The sequence below is a fragment of the Loxodonta africana genome, chromosome 18 (genome assembly GCF_030014295.1).
Source record: "Loxodonta africana isolate mLoxAfr1 chromosome 18, mLoxAfr1.hap2, whole genome shotgun sequence".
NCBI classification, from domain to species: Eukaryota; Metazoa; Chordata; class Mammalia; order Proboscidea; family Elephantidae; genus Loxodonta; species Loxodonta africana.
This window is the reverse complement of record NC_087359.1, coordinates 14,591,321-14,608,586: the sequence shown is the minus strand read 5'-3', so window position 1 is coordinate 14,608,586 and position 17,266 is coordinate 14,591,321. Positions and strand designations below refer to the sequence as shown.

At 41.7% G+C, this 17,266-nt stretch overlaps 1 protein-coding gene across 4 annotated transcripts in view; it reads right to left on the bottom strand.

Annotated features, from left to right (window-relative positions):
• CYTH1 (cytohesin 1) overlaps window positions 1–17,266 on the bottom strand; it is a 113,937-nt gene that overhangs the window by 53,199 nt on the left and 43,472 nt on the right. The window contains exons 1-2 of one of the 4 annotated variants that reach the window (XM_023556846.2): window positions 1,676–13,964; window positions 1,377–1,482 (exon numbers count right to left, since the gene is read on the bottom strand). The exons of 1 other annotated variant lie outside the window; for it this stretch is intronic. In XM_023556846.2, coding sequence (XP_023412614.1) covers window positions 1,377–1,404 — 28 coding nt within the window. In that variant the 5' untranslated portion in view covers window positions 1,405–1,482; window positions 1,676–13,964. Of the gene's footprint in view, window positions 1–1,376; window positions 13,976–17,266 lie in introns of those variants that run through there. 2 more of the 4 variants (XM_064270637.1, XM_023556845.2) reach the window with 2 other exon arrangements.

The window sequence follows — 17,266 nt, the reverse complement described above, 5'->3', positions numbered from 1 at the left end:
CAGCAGTGCCCTCTTCCACTCTCAAAAATGTCACTTTTCAACAAGTTGTTATTGGGTGCCATTGAGTCAATCTGGACTCATAGCTATCCCATGTGACAGAGTATAACTGCCCCAAAGGGTTTTCTAGGCTTCAATCTTTATGGGAACAGATTGCCAGGCCTCTCTCCCAAAGCTGCTGGATGAGTTCGAACTGCCAACCTTTTGGTTAGCCGCCAAGTGCTTAACCAGGGCTCTAGGGAATGTCAACCCACTTTCCAGGTACAAAACCTTCCAAGTGGGCAGTCCAACCTTTACCCGGAACTGCCTCTTCCAACGGCCCCTCTTCAAACACAGTTCGATCAGCACCTCTGTGTCCCTCTCTCTGGACGCCACTCACAGATGCTACAACTTCCAAACCACCCCCAGATATTCTCCAGGATAATCCACACTGAGGGGTGAAACTTCAAAAACATGCATTTTACAGTGAACCAGATAAGGCAAAGCATAAAAAGAATCTCTAGAACTTATTATAACTTCCTCAAATATACTTCAAAATATGACCTAATATTTATTTCAAATTTATTCATATTATTTATTACTAGCTGCAAACCAATGTACATTTTGCTATGTTGTCTTTTAGCATCTGAAGAAAGCATCACAATAAAATACACACACCCACACACAAAACTCCTGTGACTTGAAGTTTGAAAGCCTGACGTAGGGTGTGTAAGACACAGTTGTTCTGCAGAAACTTTTGGGACTTAGAAGCTACAAGGTTTATCATCTCATGACTCATAGCCTCAGTGTTTACAGTGTGGGTGTGGAGAAGATGAAGGAAATCCTACCCGGCTTCAAACAGTCTTTGCCTAATACCCAGAAAGAGGAAGCCCCAATTAACTGTGTGTTTTCCATTGGTAACATTTTATTTAAGAAAAATGACTCTTATTTACCCTGAGCCTCACTGGTACCTACAATCTGGTCTCCAACATCTTTACTTTTTAGTATCAGATTCATTCTGGATATTCTTGCAGTTTCCAGTGCTCCCCACTGTTATTGAAATACAGGATGTACATGCCCAGAAGTGCAGGCAGACCCAGCCACCAAGTAAGAGTGCCCTGCTGGCCAGGAAACAGCCAGGTCAGGTCTCCTCCAACAGCACGCTGAGAGGCATTCTTCTCTCTCTCCTCTCCGTCTTGGTCTATCTCTCTCTCACACACACACTCACACCCCAGCTTCTTAAGCACTATCCAGTCTATCTCCTGAAAACAGTAAGATAAAAACCAGCGTCTGGGGTGGTCCTTAACTCCTCCCCCAGAGGCCCAGTCAACTGCGGCCACAGGATTTCACATATTAGTCAAGAGAGAGTTACAACACACTCCCCACATGTGAGGACTCACCCTCCTCCTCTTCGGCTTTAAGGACCATCTTTCTGTCACAGCAGGACACTAAAGGTTTACTGGCTTTGTCCGCAGAAGGAGAGCTGGAACTCAGAGCACGCTTTCCCTGTGAGATAAGAAGGGTGGGACGAGGATACCTGTGGGGCTGTCTAGCTACTGGGACAGCTCAGAGCTGCTTCCTGAACGGAAGGGGGAAAAAAAAAATCCCTGCCCTCCTAGGCCAATCAGTGCTCAGTCTCGCTGGAGCGTCACTCCCAGTTCACTGCCACCACCTAGTTCCTGAAGTCAAGCCCAAGTACCTTCCTAGTATGTTAACCTTCTCCTTCCTGAAGACAGTCCTGGACTGGAGTCAGACTGTGTGAACAGCTGTGTTCTAGTCTTTTCTCCGACTAAGGCCACTGGGTGTTGACGGAGCTTGCTGCTGCTTTTCTCTTCACTTTCCAAGTACTTTCTTAGAACAGAATCACTAAACCCCTCACGATGAGATAATAGCATATTTCCCAGGACAGTGACTAAGAGATCTTAATCACTCCGGTAAGTTATGAGGTCACAGGCTAAAAGCAGAAGGCAGAAAAATATTCAAGGCCAAAACCCCCATATAAATTCAATGTTATCTCCATTCTATCTCCTTAAGTGTTGTCCCAAAATGCTGTTTTCTCTATATTCTTATTATACTCATGATACATGCTCTTTGTGGAGAATTAGAAAGCAATAATAAGGAAAAAAACACCTTAATTCTACCACCCAGTGATAACCACTGGTGTCTGCCGTATATCCCTCCAGACTTTTGTTCTATGGATTATCTGCTCTCTCTCTGTATACATATGCATATTTATTTTGAGCAGAAATTGGATATTTTGCATGCTGTTTTATAACCAGCTATTTTTACTCACAACATTTTCCACAATTGTAAATGGACCTCTATCACATTTTCAGCATTTCACCACATGAAGGAGCTATTTAACCAATCCCCCGTTGGAGGACTTTAAGTGGGTTCCAATTTTTCCGCCACTGTCAACGCAGCGATAAATACCCACGTGCTCACATTTTGGCATATCTCTTTAATTATTTTCTTATCAAAAACTCTTAGAAGTAGAATGGCTGGGTCCAGATATAGCTTCCCAAGGACAGGCTAAGGGGTCCCTCAACTCCCTTAGTTATACTTACAAGTGACAGGTGAAAGGCGAACACCTGAACCTAGCACACCACCACTGCAGGTAATATTTACTGAGTGCTGACTCTGTGCCCAGCTTGGCATGGCCTAACTCATCTACTCCTGAAAACACCCTTGGAGGTGAGTGTTACCTTCACCCCAATCCACGGGTGAGGATACTGAGACCAGGGAGGTTACACAGCTCGCCCAATGTCCAAGATCTGGGATCCAACCACAGCGTCTGGCTGCAGGGCCCACCCTCTGCACTAGGCTCTCTTGCTGGATCACCAACGCCCCCCACCCATGATGTCTTGGTTGGCAATGCAGACTCCTGCAATGTGTGTGCAGGAAGCCTGAGCCACCTGGTCATCACAGAGTTAGAAACACGCACGTTCACACCGAGATGGCGGAGAACTACGTCTCCAGTCATGCTCTGAAGGCCACCGCAGGTCCTGATGCGTCTCAAGGGAAGCAACCTGGTCCCATCCTTTTCCTTCTGGCCTAAAATAGTCAAATAAATCTGTACGTATGTATTACCCTCCCAATTTTTTTGTTTTGTTTTATAGAGTCAACTAACATAAACCTGACCTTTAAAAAAATTTTTTTTTAATTGTGCTTTAAGTGAAAGTTTACAGAGGAAATTAGTTTCCCATCCTATAGTTTGTACATACAGTGTTCCATGGCATTGGCTGCAGTCCCCACAATGTCTCAGCACCGTCCCCATTTCTACCCTGGGTTCTCTGTTTCCTTTCGTCAGGATTTTCTACCCCTTCCTGCCTTCTCATCTTTACTTTTGGACAAGTGCTGTCCTTTTGGTCTCGTATAATCGATTGTTCTAAGGAATACGTTCCTCTTGGGTGTTACTGTTTATTTTTTGGGCCTGCTGATTGGCTGAAAGGTGGTCTCCGGGAATGGCTTCAGTTCCAGGTCAGAAAGGTGTCTTAGGGCCCTATGCTCAGGGGTTCCTCTGGTCTCTGTCAGGCCAGTAAGTTTTTTTTTTTGTGTGTGTGTGTGTGAATCTGATTTTTTGTTCTACATTTTTCTCCCGTTCTGTCCAGGACCCTCTGTTGAATCCCAGAAGAGCGGTCGGTACTGGCAGCCAGGCACCATCTAGATCTTCCAGTCTTGGTGTTATGCAGGCTGTGGTTCACATGGTCCTTTAATTCTTTTAACTAATTGCTCCCTTGAGTCTTTGGATTTCTCTACTCTCTTTTGCTCCGGATGGGAAGAGACCAATAGTTTTATCTTAGATGGCCGCTTGCAAGCTTTTAAGACCCCAGATGCTACTCACAAAACTAGGATGCAGAACATTGTCTTTATGAACTACGTTGTGTCAACTGACCTAGATGTCCCCTAAGTCTATGGTCCTTCGCCTTCGAGCCTTGGAACTTGGTCCCTCCCATGAGGTGTCTGGTTATGTCTAAGAGGTTTCCATCACTGTGCCCCTTGTGTACTCTATTGTCTATATTAATACACAAACAACACCTACAATTATGTATGTAGAAATATCCACAACCAAACCTGCATATGCAGATGGGTGTGCTCCCTTATGCCCTCCCACACCTCTTTAGCATACCTATCTACCTACGTATCCATTTGTAAATCATTGTTTGTTAATACTATTGAAGACACCATGGACTGCCAAAAGAACAAACTCTGTCTTGGAAGTACAGCCAGAATGCTCCTTAGAAGCACAGATGGCGAGACCTCTCACATACTCTGGACATGTTATCAGGAGGGACTGGACCCTGCAAAAGGACCTCGTGCTTGGTAAAGTAGACGGTCAGCAAAAAAAAGGAATGTCCTCAACGAAATGGGTTGACACAGTGGCTGTAACAGTGGCCTCAAGCATAACAACAACTGTGAGGATGACGCAGGCCAGGCAGGGTTTCATTCTGTCATACATAGGGTTGCTATGAGTCAGAACTGACTCGACAGTACCTAACAACAATACTATCTTTGCAGGATTGTCTGTGTTATAGTAATTACTATCTGTAGTTGCCCTTTATTCTTGCACTCCTCTCAGCGTCTGCCTTGGTCATGTTGTGCTGACTTCCGCCATATTGTATATTGCCTTTCCCTTCACCAGTATTAACATGTGTCTTCTATCTAGTTAGTAATTTTCACTCCCGCCCCTGGTAACTAGCAGAGATTTTTTTTTTTCTGTGTAAACTTTTTCTTGTTTTTTTTATAATACTGGTCTCATACAATCTGTGTCCTGTGATTGACTTATTTCACTCAGCATAATGTCCTCTAAATTCACCCATGTTGTGAGATGTTTCATGGATTCATCGTTATTCTTTATCGTTGGGCAGTATTCCATTATGTGAATGTACCACAGTTTATCCATTCATTTACTGATGGGCACTTAGGTTACACTTAGGTTGTTTCCATCTTTTTGTTATTGTGAATAACGTACAATGAACATGGGTGTGGATATATGTCTATTCATGTCATGGCTTTTATTTCTTTAGGGTATTTACCAAAGAGTACGATTGCTGGATCATACGGTATTTCTATTTCCAGCTTTTTAAGGAAGTGCCATACTGCTTTCCATAGTAGTTATACCATTTTACACTCCTACCAGCCCTGTGTAAGAGCTCTCATCTCCCCACAACCTCACCAACTTTTAAAAAAAATATATTAGTACCATTATTGTCGGGGTGAGATGGTATGGTATTGTAGTTTTGATTTGCATCTCTCTTAGTGATCACGAGCATTTCTTCATATATTTACTAGCCGCCTGAATGTCTTCTTTGGTGAAGTGTCTGCCCATACCCTTTGCCCATTTTTTAAATGGATTGTCTTTTTGTTGTTGAGGTGTTGAAGTTTTCTATAAATTTTAGAGATTAGACCCTTGTCAGATATGTCACAGCCAAAAAATTTTTCCCGGTCTGTAGGTTCTCTTTTTACTCTCTTGGAGAAGTCTTTTGATGAGCATAAGGGTTCAATTTTTAAGAAGTCCCATTTATCTAGTTCATCTTCTGCTGTTTGTGCATCTTTAGTTATGTTTGCTATTCTACTTATGCCATATATTAGGGCCCCTAGCATTGTCCCTATTTTTAATTCCATGATTTTTATAGTTTTAGGTTTTATATTTAGGTCTTTGATCCATTTTGAGTCAGTTTTTGTGTATGGTTTTAGTATGGGTCCTGTTTCATTTGTATACAAACAGACATCTAGTTTTGCCAGCACCATTTGTTAAAGAGACTGCCTTTTTTCCACTTAAATGACTTTGGCCCTTTTCTCGAAGATCAGCTGTCCATAGGTGAATGAATTTATGTCTGGGTTCTCAATTCTGTGCCATTGGTCTGTGTGTCTGTCGTTGTACCAGTACCAGGTTGTTTTGACTACCGTGGCTGCATAGCAGGTTATGAGATCAGGTAGTGTGAGGCCTCCTACTTTGTTCTTCTTCAATAATGTTTTACTTATCCGGAGCCTCTTTCCTTTCCATATAGTTGATGATTAGTTTCTCTATCTTTTGAAGAATGCTACTGGATGTGGATCAGAATTGCACTAAATTTGTAGATTTCTTTGGGTGGTACTGACATTTTCACAATGTTAAGTCTTTCTATCCATGAGCATGGTATGTTTTTCCATTTATGTAGGTCTTTTTGGTTTCCTGCAGTAGTGATTTGTAGTTTTCTTTGTATAGGTCTTTTATGTCCCTGGTTAGATTTATTCCTAAGTATTTTATCTTTTGGGAGGATATTGTAAATGGTATTGTTTTCCTGATTTCCTTTTTGAAGTTCTCTTTGTTGGTGTAGAAGAATCCAACTGATTTTTTTTTTATGTTGATTCTTGTATTCTGCTACTTTGCTGAATCGTTTTGTGATGGTTAAGGCTGTGTGTCAACTTGGCTTGGCCATGATTCTCAGTGGTTGTGATCACTTCCATGATGACATTTGATATAATGTGATCACCTCCATGATGGGATCTACTGTGAGTAGCCAATCAATTGAAAGGGAATTTCCTTGGGTGTATGGCCTGCAGTGACTATAACTGTACATTCTGGAAAGGCTCAAGAGCTTTTGCTTGCTCTGGATCCTACAGCTGGCTCCTGTTCGTCTGACGTCTGGTTCTTGGAACTTGAGTTAGCAGCTTACCTGCGGTCTTGCCTGCCAATCTTGGGATTTGTCAATCTTCGCAGGCTGTGAGCAAGAGCCCTGCTCTCTGACCTACCAATCTTGGATCCACCAGCCCCTGCAGCTATGTAATCAGGAGAAGCCTCTACCCTAACCCACGGACTTGGGACGTTCCAATCTCTACAACCACGTGAGCCATTTCATTGATACAGATCTCTCTCTGTATATATTTATACTCTTTGTTGGTTTTGCTTCTCTAGAGAATCCAGCCTAAGAAACCTTCTATTAATTCCAGTAGCTTTCTTGTGGAATCTTTGGGATTTTCTCTGTATAGGGTCATATCATCTGTGAATAGGGATAGTTTTACTCCGTCCTTACTGAATGCCCTTTATCTCCTTTTTACGCCTTATTTCTCTAGCTCAGCTTTTTGCTTCTTAGTTTAGTATGTTAAAATAACAGTTATGTTTTGTCCTTTCCAACCTCCATTCATAAGGAATCCCAGTGTCATTTCAACCTGTTCCATTCCAAAACCAAAGCAACTAATGATTCCCAAATCAGCATTTCCTACCTTTGGTTCAGGTCTGATTCTTTGATGATGATCTGCACTTTTAAGAGGGCAGGTGATTTCTACTGGCAAATGGTGGAGTGTTTCTCTGGAGAAGATACCTCAAGCAGGCTGCTGGGTCATTAGGTATGAACACTTCCAGCTTTAATAGATACTGCCAAAGTGCCTGCCACTTTCCTGCAGCCTCTCCACCCCTGAGAGCATCGAGCTTCATTTCTGCCAGTCTGACAGGCAAAAATGGTTTCTCATTGCTGTACACAGTTTGCAATGACCAGTGACAATGATTATCTTTTCATAAGTTTGAGGCTTTTCCTCTTTGGTAAGCTGCTTATGCACATCCTATGCCCATTTTTCTACTGGGTTATCTTTTTTCTTACTGATTTTGTAGATTATTAATCCTTTGCATTATGTTGCAAACATTTTCTCACAATCTGTCACTTGTTTTTAACTTTAGCTGTGGTTTCTATCGTTTTACAGGATTTCTTATTTTGTTACAGTCAAATCTACAATCTTATCCTTCATCTATTTCATTTAACACACATTCACTGAGCATGACCCAGTGCTAGGCACTAGAGATACATGAGAGAACTAAACAGACAAAAATAGCTGCCCTCCTGACGTTTATACTCAACTGATGGGATAGGGTCAGAGAGGTGAGGACTATACAGGGCCTTAAAGGCTGTAACAAGGAATCTAGCTTCTATTCTGGGTAAGATGGGACACCATTGCCAAGGTCTGAGCAGAGTGGTGTCGTCTGACCTCCTTTGGAACACACCACTCTGGCAATTGGTTGAAGACAGACCCTAGAAGGGCCAGGCAGAGGCAAAGAGACCAGCAGGTGGAGGTGGGGGTCTTCGCAGTCACCCAGCAAGAGATAATGGTGTTTATTAAACTGTAAACATGGTCAAAGTCTGGCTATATTTCTTTTTAAGCAAGAGTCAAGGACTTGTTTGTGGGGTGTGAAAGGAAATTCAGATTTCCCCCAGCTCTCTGGGCTGGGCAAGCAGAAGGAAGGAGCTGTATTTCCAGAGCTGCAGGGCCCACTGGGCACACGCTCTACTCCCCAGAGCCCATCCCTGCCCACAGCTGCCCCGTTCAGCGTGCCCATGGCCATTTGTCCTCTGTCTCTCCTGACCTCGGGGACTTCACTGCTGCTCCCATGATGCACTGCTCCCTCTCGCTACCCTTCCCAGTCCATCCTCTTAAAAGAGGGAGCCAGCATCCCTGCTGGGCACAGCTCTTTGTGGCAGGCCACCTCATGGACTCCTGGTCAGCCTATAAAACGGCTGCCTTTGGGCTAGGTCTCTGTTCCAGCCCCACAAGCCACTGTCAGAAGAGCACCCCTTGGGCTGTGTGAGCCAGGCCACGTCCCTTAAAGCTGGAAATGTGGGGGGCATACCTGCTCCAACTCGACTTTGTCACCTTCTTGACTTTCATTGCCCCAATGCTACTGCAATAAATCACAAGACTGAAATGAAACAATGAATGAAAAGGCAGGTCTTAAATTCCTTAGCACAGAAATTTAACTACTGAAGCACCAAACATGTCTGACTCACACGTAAGGAAAGTGACTACATAACTTATCACCCATATTGGGATGTCTTTGAGACTGAAAGTGGGTGCTATTAGTAATTCCATCAGACAAGAGGCAGACACTAGGGCTGTGTCTGAGACACACAGTCACCCTACTCAGAAGGCCTATCGATAGTATCAATCCCAAATAGAGTGTTACAGAAAGATTACGATGTATCTATCTAAATGCAAATTGTGTAGAAAACTTCCAAGTACACTTAGAAATAACTAGAAAAATACTGGCATCTTATAGAACAAGCAAACAGGCCTCAGAAAGAGCAATGCCCGGGCCAGTGATGGGGGTAGGGGGAAAAAGGCCACAGGACAAACAGAGGAGCTGGCACAGGTCATGTAACAAGCCTTCAACCAACAAAGTAGAAGAAAACACTTATATCTGTACATACTGAAAATCATACACGAGGGGATCTTGATGCAGGAATTTTGACCCAAGATATAAAATACCATTTTACATTTTCAATTAATAAATGCCTCTACTAGCCTTAATCCTTTGCCCCAGTCTGACAGCATCTGGAGATGGCTAAGATGAAAATATGCCAGCACATGATGGCTGAAAATGACACCGGAAAAAGAACACACAGATATTTATGACATGCCCTAGGGAAAGGGTTTTTTTGCTTGTTTTTAAAGCCTGATATTTAATATCAGTCACAAAGTGGGAATTCGGAAGGAGTTGAAGAATGGGATTATCTACAAAAGCGAGGGCTGCGCTTAGGGACGCCACCAAGGAATGATAAAGTACCAGTCCTAGGCTGGAGGGGCTGAAGGCACAAGCACTGCTGAACGGAGGGGCCCACCTCGTAGAAGGATCCAGCTGACCCTCTGCTGCCTGGCAGGGAGGAGCCCAGGAGAAATGGCTTTGTCCTCACTCTCCTCCATCCACCAGGAGCAGAGGGCCAGGGAGCCTGCCGATCACTGTACACAGGCTGAGTCTACCTCGAGAGAGTGACTGGAGAAGGGGGTGGAACTGGAAGAGCAGAAGGAAAGTATCTGCACAATCCCGAAGTCAGAAGACAGGAGGAACCAGGTTTGTCACTACTGGAAAAGGGATGTAGGAACACGAAAAGGGCGCAGGCTAGAAAGAATCCCAAAGTGCTGGACTGGAATCAGAGGGATGCGTGTTTGTAACGGTTGATGATCTATACTGTACTTAGCCAGCTCTACCGCTGGACACGTACCTGTTGTTTCCATTATATCCTATGTGATGACATATAATCACATGTAACGTCGTTTCCATTATATCCTATGTAATGCTGCAATACACTGTACCTTTGTGCTCTTCTCTGATTGGTTCCTTAGGCTAAATTCCAGAAGCAGACTTATAGGTCAAAAGATATAACCTATTTTAAGACTCACACATGCTATGAAATCAGTTTCTCAAATGTTTCCATTTTCCAGCTGTGTCTGAAAGCACTAGCCTCGCCACGACTTCATCCCCAGTGAGTATTATCATTTAAAACATTTGCCGACTTGATAGTCTCTTAACATTTATGCTGCTGATTACCAGTGATGTCAAAGCTCTTTCGTTGTGTTTATTTGGCGTGGGCATTTGTTCTTCTGTAAATTACTCGTAAGTGTTGCAATACAATCATGTAAATGTCTTAAAAACCCCTGGAAGGACATCCGTAGGTTGGAACACACGGTGACAAAGGCTTGTCAATCCTCGGCAGGCAGAAACCCGAAAATACTGCAAAACACTTTTAAAGGTTTTGCAAAAAGGTTAAGCAGGAGGGCGGGGCCAAGGTGGCTTACTAGGTAGAAGCTACCTCGGATCCCTGCTGCAACAAAGACTCAGAAAAACAAGTGAATCGATCACATACATGACAATATACGAACCCTGACCATCAAACACAGATCTAAAGAGTTGACCTGAGTGACAGGGGAGTGAAAAGCTGCGCCCTGAAGCAGCGACCACCTCTGGAACCTGCGTCCCACTCCACAGCCTTGAGCCCTCGCAGTTCCCTGGTGCCGAGTGGTGGGGCTGACTACAGCTTGCTGAGGCGGGGCAGGCACAGGACACAGCCCTAACCCCTAGCTCCTTGGGGTAACCTCAGTAGAGACTCAGCCAGCACAAGCAGGCTGCACACTGACGCAGCTAACAAGAGAACGAGCAACCACAGGGAAGCAGCGACTGTTTTCAGAGCCTAGAGCCAGCATCCCAGTCAGAAACCCTTGGTGCCAGGCTTTGGACCGGGCACAGGGGAGCTAAGCATGGCTTCCTGAGGTGGTGCAAACACGGGACGCAGCCCTAGCCCCCTGAAGTGACCTCGGGGGAAGCCCAGCCAGCGCATGCCAGCAGCGCAACAACGTGGCTGACAAGAGGAGAAGTCACCGGGAGGCGCTGGGCTTTGGACTGGGAGCGGAGGAGCTGACCACAGCTTCTGAGACAGCACAAGCACAGGAAGCCAGTCTGACCCTCGGGGGCAATCTCGACCCTGCCAGCACACATAGGCTACACGCCCCCCGCCCCTCAGGGAATCTCAGATAAAACAGTCATCGCCAAGCAAGATAAGTAACTTTGTCTATATTGCTGGGTGCTACTCTCTCCTATTTATCTGATCCCTACCCTCTCTGCCCCAGGTGGCTTCATTAACATTGGAATTTCCTGGGCCAGGGAGTGAAGTGCTCTGTGGTTTGTTTGTTTGGTTTTTTTTTTTTTTTTTTTGTCTTTTCCTAACCCATTCTCCTGGCCTGAGAGAAGCAGCTATTAAAAACCCAGGGATGAAAAATCCTTCCGTAACTTCCCTAAACTGGAATAAAAATACAGAACCAGTTCCAGCCAAGTATATGAGATCCACAGTCTTTGGCTTTCATCCCTACAGGGAACAAGGTGGCTATTATAATGCAAAGGCAATTCTGATAGAGATCTGACTGTAATTGTTTTACTGGATCACTGGAAAGACAAGTTTTCCAGGTCTGATATCTCTACCTATTAAACAGAGCCCTCACTGATCCACAACGGGGAACTGAGGGCTGAAGCTCCACCCAAACCACCTAGCCACCTGCCAAAGGGGTCTGAGGATACTGACACCTACCAATCTTTAGAGGTACATGCATTGGGTGCCTAAGGTACAGCTGCAGAGCCCACCCACCAAAGTGCTTTAGGAATAGAGACACACCTACCGCACTGGCACATGGGGGAAGGCTGTCAGCATCCAGCCCCCCTGGAGTGTGACCCCCTGTTGCTACTAGAATCTGGTGCACACAACTATCACCACTACTCCTCTAAGTTAATAGGTGACAGTTTACACCACACACTTGGTGACCCAAAATCAAAACACCTAAGCTGATTCTATTCAAGAATAGTGAATGGACTCTTAGGCTTACATATCTGGTAACAGCCCAAACCAGCCAGTAATAGAACATAAGCAATTCAAAGGCTACAACAATCAAGACAGTGCAATCTAGTAGCCCATCTGCGTATAATGAAAGAAAACAAAACAAGATAAGACTCAGTGAGCAAATATAAATCATTACAATATCTTACAGATAGCTCAGAGACAGCAGTTGATATCAAACCACATTAAGAAAAAGACCATGACTGCTTCTACAACTCCCCAAATTAAAGAATCAAAATCTTTCCCAAATGAAGATATAATCCTGGAATTGCCAGATGTAGAATATACAAAACTAATATAAAGAATGCTTCAAGACATCAGGGATGACCTCAGAAATGAAATAAGGAAATCTACAGAAAAAGCCAAGGAACACACTGATAAAGCAGTTGAAGAAATCAAAAAGATTATTCAAGAACACGGTAGAAAAACTAATAAGCTGCAAGAATCTATAGAGAGACAGCATTCAGAAATCCAAAAGATTAACAGTAAAATTACAGAATTAGACAACTCAATAGGAAGTCAGAGGAGCAGAATCAAGCAATTGGAATGCAGAGTGGGGGAGTTGGAGGATAAGGCAATTGACACCAATATAGTTGAAGAAAAATCAGATAAAAGATTTAAAAAAATGAAGAAACCCTCAGAATCATGTGGGACTCTATCAAGAAGAATAACTTGCGTGTGATTGGAGTTCCAGGACAGGGAGGGAAAACAGAAAACACAAAGAGAATAGTTGAAGATCTGTTGGCAGAAAACTACCCTGGCATCATGAAAGACGAAAGAATATCTATCCAAGATGCTCATCGAACCCTACATAAGACTGATCCAAAAAGAAAATAACCAAGACATATTATCATCAAACTTGCCAAAACCAAAGATAAAGAGAAACTTTTAAAAGCAGCCAGGGATAAAAGAAAAGTCTCCTGCAAAGAAAAATCAATAAGAATAAGTTCAGACTACTCAGCAAAAACCATGCAGTCAAGAAGGCAATGGGATGACATATATAGAGCACTGAAGGAGAAAAACTGCCAGCCAAGGATCATATATCCAGCAAAACTCTCTCTCAAATATGAAGGTGAAATTAAAACATTTACAAATAAACGCAAGCTTTAGAGAATTTACAAAAACCAAACCAAAGCCACAAGAATTACTAAAGGAAATTGTTTGGTCAGAAAATCAATAATATCAGATACCAGCACAAGACAAGGTCACAAAACAGAACATCCTGATATCAACTCAAACAGGGAAATCACAACAACAAATTAAGATTTATTTTAAAAAGAAAAAAATGCTCAAAACAGGGAATCATTGAAGTCATTATGTAAAAGATCACAATAATCAAAAAGAGGGACTAAATACAGGAGGCACAGATCTTCCATATGGAGAGGAAAACAAGGCGATATAGGACGATACAAGTTAGGTTTTTATTTAGAAAAATAGGGGTAAATATTAAGGTAACCACAAAGAGGTCTAACAATTCCATAAATCAAAATAAAAACCAAGAAAAACATAACAACTCAGCAAACAAATTCGACTACTATGAAAATGGTGAATACACAACTTACAAAGAAAAACGTCTCAGCGCAAAAAAGTGGAAAAATGAAATTGTCAACAACACACACAAAAAGGCATCAAAATGACAGCACTAAACTCATACTTATCTATAATTACGCTGAATGTAAATGGACTAAATGAACGAATAAAGAGACAGAGAGTCTCAGACTGGATAAAGAAACACGATCCGTCTATATGCTGCCTACAAGAGATATACCTTAGACTTAGAGACACAAACGAACTAAAACTCAAAGGATGGAAAAAAATATATCAAGCAAACAACAATCAAAAAAGAGCAGGAGTGGCAATATTAATTTCTGACAAAATAGACTTTAAAGTTAAATCCACCACAAAGGATAAAGAAGGACACTACATAATGATTAAAGGGACAATTGACCAGGAAGATATAACCATATTAAATATTTACACACCCAATGACAGGGCTGCAAGATACATAAAACAAACTTTAACAGAACTGAAAAGTGAGATAGACAACGCCACAATTATAGTAGGAGACTTCAACATACCACTTTCGGAAAAGGATAGGACTTCCAGTAAGAAGCTCAATAGAGACATGGAAGACCTAATTGCTACAATCAACCAACTTGACCTTGTAGACTTATACAGAACGCTCCACCCAACAGCTGCAAAGTATACTTTTTTTTTCTAGTGCACATGGAACACTCTCTAGAATAGATCACATATTAGGTCATAAAACAAACCGTTGCAGAATGCAAAACATCGAAATATTACCAAGCATCTTCTCAGACCACAAGGCCATAAAAGTGGAAATCAATAACAGAAAAATCAGGGAAAAGAAATCAAATACTTGGGAACTGAACAATACCCTGCTCAAAAAAGACTGCGTTATAGAAGACACTAAGAAGGGACTAAAGAAATTCGTAGAATGCAACGAGAGTGAAAATACTTCCTATCAAAACCTCTGGGACACAGCAAAAGCAGTGCTCAGAGGTCAATTTATATTGATAAATGCACACATACAAAAAGAAGAAAGAGCCAAAATCAGAGAACTGTCCCTACAACTTGAACAAATAGAAAGCAAGCAACAAAAGAAGCCATCAGGCACCAGAAGAAAACGAATAATAAAAATTAGAGCTTAACTAAATGATTTAGAGAACAGAAAAACAATTGAAAGAATTAACAAAGCCAAAAGCTGGTTCTTCAAAAAAAGTTAACAAAATTGATAAACCATTGGCCAGACTGACTAAAGAAATACAGGAAAGGAAACAAATAACCCGGATAAGAGATGAAATGGGCCATATCACAACAGACCCAACTGAAATTAAAAGAATCATATCAGATTATTATGAAAAACTGTACTCTAACAAATTTGCAAACCTAGAAGAAATCGATGTATTCCTAGAAAAACACTACCTACCTAAACTAACACAATCGGAAGTGGAACAACTAAATAGATCCATAAAAAAAAAAGAGATTGAAAAGGTAATCAAAAAACTCCCAACAAAAAAAAGCCCTGGCCCGGACAGCTTCACTGCAGAGTTCGCAAGGTTGGTTCAATATTAGAAATACTATTAATGTAATCTACCATATAAATAAAATAAACAACAAAAACCACATCATCTTATCAATTGATGCAGAAAAGGCATTTGACAAAGTCCAACACCCATTCATGATAAAAACTCTCAGCAAAATAGAAATTGAAGGAAAATTCCTCAGCATAATAAAGGGCATCTATACAAAAAATTTTTTTTTATACAAAGCCAACAGCCAACATCATTCTTTTATACAAAGCCAACAGCCAACATCATTCTAAATGGAGAGAGCCTGAAAGCATTTTCCTTCAGAACGGGAACCAGACAAGGATGCCCTTTATCACCGCTCTTATTCAACATTGTGCTAGAGGTCCTGGCCAGAGCAATTAGGCTAGACAAAGAAATAAAGGGCATCCGGACTGGCAAGGAAGAAGTAAAATTATCTCTATTTGCAGATGACATGATCTTATACACAGAAAACCCTAAGGAATCCTCCAGAAAACTACTGAAACTAATAGAAGAGTTTGGCAGAGTTTCAGGTTACAAGATAAACATACAAAAATCACTTGGATTCCTCTATATCAACAAAAAGAACATCGAAGAGGAAATCACCAAATCAATACCATTCACAGTAGCCCCCAAGAAGATAAAATACTTAGGAATAAATCTTACCAAAGATGTAAAAGACCTATACAAAGAAAACTACGAAGTACTACTGCAAGAAACTAAAAGGGACCTACATAAGCAGAAAAACATACCTTGCTCATGGATAGGAAGAGTTAACATAGTAAAAATGTCTATTCTACCAGAAGCCATCTATATATACAATGCACTTCCGATTCAAATTCCAATGACATTTTTTAATGTGATGCAGAAACAAATCACCAACTTCATATGGAAGGGAAAGAAGCCCTGGATAAGTAAAGCATTACTGAAAAAGAAGAAGAAAGTGGGAGGCCTCGCTCTACCTGATTTTAGACCATATTATACAGCCACAGCAGTCAAAACAGCCTGGTACTGGTATAACAACAGGCACATACACCAATGGAACAGAATTGAGAGCCCAGATATAAATCCATCTACATATGAACAGCTGATATTTGACAGAGGCCCAGTGTCAGTTAATTAGGGAAAAGATAGTCTTTTTAACAAATGGTGCTGGCATAACTGGATATCCATTTGCAAAAAAATGAAACAGGACCCATACCTCACACCATGCACAAAAACTAACTCCAAGTGGATCAAAGACCTAAACATAAAGACTAAAACGATAAAGATCATGGAAGAAAAAAATAGGGACAAAGCTAGGAGCCCTAATATAAGGCATAAACAGAATACAAAACATTACTAAAAATGACGAAGAGAAACCAGATAACTGGGAGCTCCTAAAAATCAAACACCTATGCTCATAAAACTCAACCACAAAAAGATAAACAACCCAAATAAAATTGAAAGACAAACAACCCAATTAAAAATTGGGCAAAGGATATGAACACACACTTCACTAAAGAAGATATTCAGGCGGTGAACAGATACATGAGAAAATGCTCTCGATCATTAGCCATTAGAGAAACGCAAATTAAAACTAGGATGAGATTCCATCTCACTCCAACAAGGCTGGCATTAATCCAAAAAACACAAAACAATAAATGTTGAAGAGGCTGTGAAGAGACTAGAACTCTTATACGCTGCTGGTGGGAATGTAAAATGGTACAACCACTTTGGAAATCTGGCGTTTCCTTAAAAAGTTAGAAATAGGACTACCATACAACCCAGAAATCCCACTCCTCGGAATATATCCTAGAGAAATAAGAGCCTTTACACGAACAGATATATGCACACCCATGTTTATTGCAGCACTGTTTACAATAGCAAAAAGATGGAAGCAACCTAGGTGCCCATCAACAGACGAATGGATAAATTATGATCTATTCACACAATGGAATACTACACATCGATAAAGAACAGCAATGAATCTGTGAAACATTTCATAACATGGAGCAACCTGGGAGGCATTATGCTGAGTGAAATTAGTCAGAGGCAAAAGGACAAATATTATATAAGACCACTATTAGAAGATCTTGAGAAATTATT